Source organism: Achroia grisella, unplaced genomic scaffold (genome assembly GCF_030625045.1).
Source record: "Achroia grisella isolate CSIRO2021 unplaced genomic scaffold, CSIRO_AGI_Agris_v1 utg853, whole genome shotgun sequence".
Lineage (NCBI taxonomy): Eukaryota > Metazoa > Arthropoda > Insecta > Lepidoptera > Pyralidae > Achroia > Achroia grisella.
This window is the reverse complement of record NW_026713043.1, coordinates 200205-208752: the sequence shown is the minus strand read 5'-3', so window position 1 is coordinate 208752 and position 8548 is coordinate 200205. Positions and strand designations below refer to the sequence as shown.

General features: G+C 31.9%; 1 protein-coding gene across 1 annotated transcript in view; it reads left to right on the top strand.

The window, feature by feature from the left end:
• Nucleotides 1-6549: 6549 nt before the first annotated feature.
• The window catches only part of LOC131852459 (lethal(2) giant larvae protein homolog 1), a 64839-nt gene continuing 62840 nt past the window's right edge, over nucleotides 6550-8548 (top strand). Inside the window, exons 1-2 of the mRNA XM_059203122.1 lie at nucleotides 6550-6612; nucleotides 6682-6774. Of these exons, the coding sequence (XP_059059105.1) occupies nucleotides 6610-6612; nucleotides 6682-6774 (96 nt within the window). The 5' untranslated portion in view covers nucleotides 6550-6609. The remainder of the gene's footprint in view (nucleotides 6613-6681; nucleotides 6775-8548) is intronic.

Below are 8548 nucleotides of genomic sequence, written 5' to 3'. Positions count from 1 at the left end.
CTGAGCTACAGGTATATTGTGGTAGGCTCTAGAAATATCCAAATGACTGTACCACTTCTTACCTGCCAGCAGATATGTGAAGTCCTGCAGCCGGGGCAACGGGTAACGGTCCGGCTTTGTAATAGCGTTAAGGCCTCTGTAGTCACCACAGGGTCTCAAGCTGCCGTTTTTCTTTGCCACGACGTGTAGTGGACTTGCCCACTCGCTCTTCGATGGCCTGCAGATTCCCATTTCCTGCATAATCCTAAATTCATCTCTTACCTTCGCGTATCTATCCGGCGGCAAAGGTCTGGCACGCGCGAATACTGGAGTTCCAGAGGTCTCTATGTGGTGAAATACAATACTGTTAGGGTTAATTTCATTAAAATTTGCGGGTTTAGTTATGTTAGGATAATTACGTAATATGTCGCTATATACATGATTCTCGTCAATAGTTTTAACCGATGGCTCACGACAATTAGTTATACTACCAATAATATTTAAATTTGTTACACTATCTATCAATCTTTTGGTACTTAAATCTACCACTAACTTATGATAAGAAAGAAAATCAGCACCTAAAATGGGCTGCTTAACGTCGGCAATTACAAATGTCCATCTATATGGTCTTCTTAGATTTAGATTTAATATTAGAGTATGCATACCATATGTCTTTATTACTGAACCGTTAGCTGCATATAACTTATATTTCTCACCATTATTTGAGCACTTCGAATATTGTTTACTTATTGGTAACACTGATATATTAGCTCCTGTGTCCACTAAAAATTTTAGTCCACTGTGTCTGTCAGTTACACAAAGGCGGTTATTACTGAAATTTGCCGTACAGTCGCCCGCCGCAGCCTGCACGGTATTTAGTTTTCCTGATTAGTTTTATCCTTCCAGTTACATGGTTTTATACACTTCGTTGCATCTTCTTTGTAACGAAAATGATAAAAACATAGCCAGTCAGGACTGTTTTTGTCGCGTCGCTGAGATCTTGCCCGTGAGTGTGACCTTGAACGATCGCGGCTCCTGGATGACCTATGCGGCTGGAAACTTGGCCTTGACGCCAGCCTATTGACCTGTAGTGTCAGTTTCGCTATTTGTTCTACTAGCATATCTGTAGTAGTGGTCTGGGCAGTATGTGATATTTCAGCTACTTGCCCTATGTGTCCGGCTTCCATGACCTTGTCTGCTATGACTGCTAGCTTCTCCATATCCGTTACTTCACTCACAGTTAAAACTGCACGCACGTGAGCTGGCAGATGTCCTGTCCACAATATTCTCAATGTCTCTGAAGGAAATCTATCGCTAGCTAGGTTTTTCATCCGACGGTATAATTGCGACGGTTTTTGGTCCCCCAATTCTACTTCATTGAGTAATTTCTGAATTTGTCTGTTTTCAGACTCTTCATAAATGTTTATTAGTCTTTGCTTAAGTATTTCGTATTTTTTTGTGTCGGGAGGATTTAACAATATGTCACGTACCTGTCCGATTACTTCTCTGTTTAATTTCGACGTGACGAGCTGGTATTTAGACTCATCTCCGAGCTTCTGGTTGGCGAGTGCGGCTTCCAGCTGTACAAACCATAGCCTGGGTTGTTCTTGCCAGAATTCGGCTATTCTTGAAGATAAGCTAATCTGCGCTAGCTCGGAAGTTTGTTCTTGCACTGCTTGTATAGCTGATTGTGACGTTTGTGGATTCATTATGCTAGTATGAAGTAATATATAGTAGTATATAATATATCGTAAAGTTCACACCACTAAATTCGCGGGTCACCACTTTCACAGGTCTGTGATATCACTTATGTACTATGAATGGAAGGTTCTCCTATCCATATATATCGCGTGTTCTGGTGTGGTGTCATGAGCTTTACCAAATGAAAATACATTTATATTTTATCACGATTGTAATGCGGCGATACGGGACTACATCGTATATCTGACTGGGGAGGGACGTGTAGTAGGTGCGCTGTGCCGCGCGATGTAATTCAATCTCTGTATTAACAATATGTATGTGTGTGTGCATAGCACACCTACAATAATTTTAAGTATGTGTATAAAGTACAGTAGTTCACAATTTACCTTCAACCTACAATCTCGCGAGATACATTAAAAGTAACGAAGTTCACAAGCCTAGTATACGATATATGTATAGTAGATATACCTGTGTTGTGATATTGATGTGTTCACGTTTCCACAATTTGTTAGCGAGCTCCAACAAAGCCTTATTAGGTTCATGTTGCACGATGCAAGATGCGTCGCGGCATCAATCGATGTGGGTTGCCATGGCAACGCCCAGCAGCCTGTAACATCCCACGCTTTAGTACCGGCGGGCCGACGACGATTCTATCCTATACACACGGTACAAGAACTATAGTAATTAATAGTCACATTTGTATCTGTGACCTTATGAAATCTATGAATTCTTAATTCAAAAATATAGCTATACATTTCAGTATTATGTCAATTTTATGTATGCAATTTTCTTGAAAATTTATTACGTAAGTTTATTCACGTATTTACATACGTGAAACTTACGTAATAAATTTTCACATACACACATTATTACATAATACGAAATAACGTAATTTACGTAATAAATTAAACACGTATAGAATATGCGTAAAAATGACTATCGCTCTTGTAATAGTAATTTTTGCATTTAAAATTGTATCGTACTTAGGTACATATGTAGGTACATTGGTTAGCTAATTTTAATTCGTACATACAACATAATATGTGGATATTTTGCCTCGACGAAGTTTTGCAGGACAATAATTCTAAACATTGTAAAATTAAAAAATAAATCTCTTTATCTATTTAAAATACATTGAAATCACTTATGAATACGACGTAATACATATTTTTATTCATCAGTTTAATTCATTACATGAAGAATAGATCAAATATGTACGTATAGTATCTTATTAAATAACTTTACATACAGATTCTGTTGAATTGTACATTATTTTAAACTTAGAGGTGCAATTGTTAATAATAAATACTAACCAGCAAACACTCCTTGTGTTTGCTGGTAACAAGAAAAGAATCAATAAAATGAGACTACTCAGAAAGTTAGAGTGATGTATATTTTGTTATTTTCATCTTACACTACATACTGTTAACAAACATAGACACAATGTATACGTATTGTCTTTAGACAGTTAATTTTATAAAAAATTGTCTTCGTGTAAACCTTAGTTTTATAAATTTCATCCACCAAGCTGATTACTTTCTAAGATATGTTTTCGTTGAGGGGTATTTACTATAAGGCAGTAAATTACAGTATAGGAGGCACCAAGGCATGATAGACATCTATCTGCAACCATCCGCCAACGTAAGCAGTTAGCGTTAGTTTAGTAGGCGAGAGCACCACTCCATTACCACCAATTTAAAAATAAATAATGGACCACTAGTCTCTATTAGTATCAATCCTCCACCATCATTAATGGTATCACAGGCATGACATGATAACGTGATGTCCGTGATGCTGTTTGTATAGAGGCGACGGTTATCACTTACCATCAGGTGGTACGCAACTTATTTGTCATTATAATTACATAAAAATACCGATAATTTGTTTCGACTGCGAAGAATTTTTTTTTTTATAATATATGATGATGAAATGTTGTACCCGCCTGCGCTGGCGGTATACGGTGGTGGGGCACCAGTGGAGGATGATTAGATTAGTATGAAGTAGGTCAGCTGACCCGTCGTGACACATTCACTAGGAATTTATCACGTTGGAAGAACCACGTGGATGTCAACCTGACATGGTACATTATTAGCAATTGGGTTGTCAGTCCACATTATTATGAAACCTCTTTCCCCTGGAGAATGCAGTTAGGTAAATATAACAAATAGAAGCGTAGATATTTCCAACGTAGTCCATTATTATGGACCTACCTACCTACAATTTTTGAGTTTAACATTTACGCGGTAACTTTGCATTCTCTTACCAGCGCTTCTTGCTCTTAAGGCTAAAGAAAGTTATTTGCATAATTTCAACACGACTCGCAAGCTTCTTGAAAACTCCACAATGCTTTACATTTTTCTGACGTTAATGTTTCTCTTTCCAGCCAGTACTCTGAATCTTCAACTTTTAGCTCAAAGTTATAGATAATTCAGTTAGGAAGTTGGAGTAGCGCATTTATATTTATTTACAAACAAAAGGATATTTATTATATTGTAATTGACAATAAAATACTTAACATTATATTACTGAAAATAAATTAAGTTAGTTATATTTTTTCAATAGCAAATGTAGTACCTATTACTTGTTAGTGTTAGTACGTATTATTGACAGAAAAAATAATTAACCTAAGTCATTTTTGATGTCGGCCAGTTTTGAAATCGACCTTCGCTTCAATCGGTATATAGAAAGGTTGGTAGGCTATTGGCATTGGTAATAACAGTAAAGGTAAAGACATAACTCAGTGCTAATTTCAATTTCAATTCGTTATATTAAGCTGACTTTGTTCTCATGACTGATGATTACAGATGCCCCGGGTAATCACCCCGCCCCCTCCTCTGTACTCTCTACTCTTATCAATTCAATCTCAATATCAGTGCTAACTTTCTATTTTCAGATTTAAGTTGCTGCAACAGTAGTTTTAGCATTTTTAGAGTAAAATGGCATTATTTAGTTGAGGCTAATGTCAATTCAAAACTTCAAATTAAGATGCGTTCAAAATAAATTGTTATTTGAATATTTTTGTTGATTAGAACGCATATAAATGCGTTCCACAGACTAAATACATTTAAGTCGTTGATTACTTACATCAATACCGTTTTACAATAACTCGATAAATAAATTAACATCGTGCACTACATTAAATAAGTATAATTATGTTCTTTTAAATAGTATAAAACTATCCCATATTATTTAATAATTAAAAAAAAACAATGATCTATATATTAATATATAATTCTATGTTCAGAACGTACATTTCAATACTTGTTGCCCGTAACAGAATTTTTCCCCTTTTTAATGGTAGTTATTGTATATTCTGTAACATTTACTTGAAAGTTTGCAGATGTGTAAATAATTTAAAATACATTAAAATTCATTTCAATATTTTCTTTCTCTTCTTTTATAAATTTAAAAGAAAGTAATATTCACACAGGCCTTAGCCAAGTGTGGGAGATGTTGCACTGTGTGAAGATATTATTATTATTTTTATTTCCTTTACCATGATATAAAACTAAACTATTATATATATTGTATTATTTTTGTACTTATCGTTTACTTACATTGATTTAAATTAATTTGCTAATAACAAACCCTCTATCCATACAAAAATTTAATTGGTAATATTGTATTAGAAAATGCCTAGACCAATGTAATCAGATATACAAACGCCTGTGTTGTACGAGGATCAAACTTTACCAATAATTAGAAGCCGTCACCGTAGGTACAGTTGAAGCTCTAAAGTTCAGCTACGACCAACAACATTAGAATAATACTAAAAGCCGTAAGAATTAGGAATAATATTATAGATGTGTATTTACAAAATATTTGTTTTACTTCGACAACTAAAACCAATTTTTTATACTTCTATTTCGGTTTAATTTTATTTTTCTGTATGTACAATTATGGTAAAATTATGTACATATCTATAGATAATATAATTAAAAAAACATTTATTCTATCGAGATTCTGAATTAATGCCTTTGTTAAATACGCGTGAACTAAGTTAATAAACGTCTAATTTGTTACACTACTATATCAATTAACTATTATTTAATACAACAATACACTGAAATGTATCCATTTTTTTTGTTCATGAAGGAGTAACAAACTTTTATATATCTCATTTTCTGTTTACAATATTAGGAGAACCATAGATAAGATTTATTACATAGTAGAATATACCTAATTAGTTACTAAATTTTATTAGTAACCCTATAGATATTTTTAAATTGTTTGTCTATCAACAATGTGGTAATATATATTACAATCAGTAAGTTTTTTAAAATATAATACAACCTATCTTAATAGATGAAAGAATTTTACAACTCAGTTAATTATTTTTATTTATTATAAATAAAAAAAATCTAATCTTTCGTTTATCTTTACAATAATAACGTCCGTATCTTTCCCTATCGTCGTTTTAATATTAGGGTAACTTTAATATACTATTGCAACACTCACTACTAGTCACGTCACGTCATTGTACTGGTGTGGGTTGACTCGCGTCTAGATTTGTGATTTCGGAGTGGTTTTTTTCATGTTTGTGTGTATTTGACGCCGTTTTTGTGAGTTGTCTATCAGATAATCTTTTTTTTATTGGATTTCATCACTAAAACTGCTCAAACTGTCGTGTTCAGGTATGTACGATGGCATAAAATGTGAGCATTTATTGTTGTACTACTGTGTTTCGGTAGAAATTTGTTATATCGGCTCTGTCAGACAGGCGTTGTCTCGTGGTGTGACGATAATTGAAAGGGAATGTTCTAAATTGTGTGTTTTTCGGTACGTACGACGTCTTATTATTTTTTGTAGCAAGACAAAACATAGTGCTGCGAGGCTGCGTTGTTTAATATCTTGGAGACTTATTAAGTCAGTCGGCATCTCGGTGCCGGTCAATGTGCAAGTGTTCTCTCGTATTATTAATATGCAATAATGGTGGGATATCTGTTGTCTTGATTAATTTATAGTGTTTGTGAAGTGAGCTAAGTGGTTGTTTTGTTGCAGGCCGGCAGAATGCTAAAATTTATACGAGGCAAGGGCCAGCAGCCCTCTGCTGAGAGGCAGAAACTTCAAAATGAGCTGTTTGCTTTTCGTAAGGTAAGTAATTACCATATTTGATTGACAATTAAAATTGTATTTTGCGAATATTTGCTGCCGATGACAAAACTTACATCCTTCCTGTATAATAACACAAGTTAGTAGGTACTACTTACTACTACAAGTTAGTAACTTTACTATTTGAAATATTTCAACTTATAATGAAAAAATTATAATGAAATTTTCCGTATAATAAAGTTAGAAAAAGGAATGTGATAACATAAATATATCGACAGTTGCAAAGCAAAATTCACAGTAACTTTATTTGAGTAGTACATTTTTGAAAAATAAAATATATGAACTTGTCAGATTATAATATTAAAATGAATATAAAGCGAATATATCATATTTATAAAAGAAACTCTTCTATAGTTTGCTAAACAAATATAGTTTTTGTTAAATTTTAATAAAATTGACCTTTTTATTTATTATTCAAGTATGAGATAAATATTAATTCTATGTGAAGTTTATGTTTATTTATAGTAAAATACATTACATATACCCTAAATATAGTCTGAACATTTATATATATTAAGATATACTGCTATAAAATATGTTCTATATATAATAAATCCTAGAAATAAATGTATAATATTGTTAAAATTATTTAAGAATTAGTAAGCTGCTTTCTTTTATCCTCAACTGTAAGCAGTTTTGTAGAAAATCTACTCGATGAATTGGAAAAGAAAATAAACTTAAACTTAAACTTGACAATACTATATTGATTAGATACTAAACTAAAGATATTTTTTTCTACAATTTTAGACTTTGTTATTATTGCATGTGCTGATAAATTAATACTAAATGAAACTTTCAATTTAATAATCCAAAAATTACTAACATTATTATAACAATAGTCTTAATCAATATGAATATTGAGGAATATTTTAAATGATACTAAAAAACTGTTGGTTTAAAAAAGAAAAGTTTTAGTCAATTTTAATTTTTGTTCTCAACTATCTGCTATACTATATACTATACTTCTTTGGAGTAAACACAATATTAATTACTGCTAGGCTTTTATTATCCGTTTAACAAATTGTTCATTAATGTTACTTCTTCATTATGTTCATTCTTTAGTGAAGAAAATGTTGATTTATTTTTAAGTACTATCTTGTTTTAAATTATTTTGTTGCTGAGTTGTTATCAAATTTAATCTATTAATCAATTAATGTATATTTACAATATTTCCTGGCAGTAGAATAGTATTATACTGTTTCAAATTTGATATTGTTATTATTTATTACTTATAAGAGAATACTATTCTATGCATACAATTAGGAAAAATCACTTTGCCTTTTTATTTATTGTTGTTGAGAAAAAAATAAATTAAATGGTGTAACTGATTTTTCTTATTTGAATGTATACAATAGTATTGTCTTGTTATAATGATTACAGGGATGTATACTATGTGTATACAAGTAGTAATGTCTGTTTGATTACATGCTATATAAAGATTAAATCGATCAAGTATTTTTACAGTTTATTCACTATAATCTAAAATACAGAAAGTCGAATCATTCCTCTTTTTCTTATATTATGAGTATACATATTAATGAAAACATTATGGTAGTTAGTACTTTATTAATAGTGATAACATATTCTATTAATCCTAAATTACACAATAGTAATATATGTTAGAAATACAGTTTAACTCTATACTAGTTCAGGTTGCACAATACCTGTACATTTAAACAAATGTATTTTCACTGTTGTGTACAACTTAACTATGAAACACAACCTAAGATTACATCAAACTTATATTATTATTATG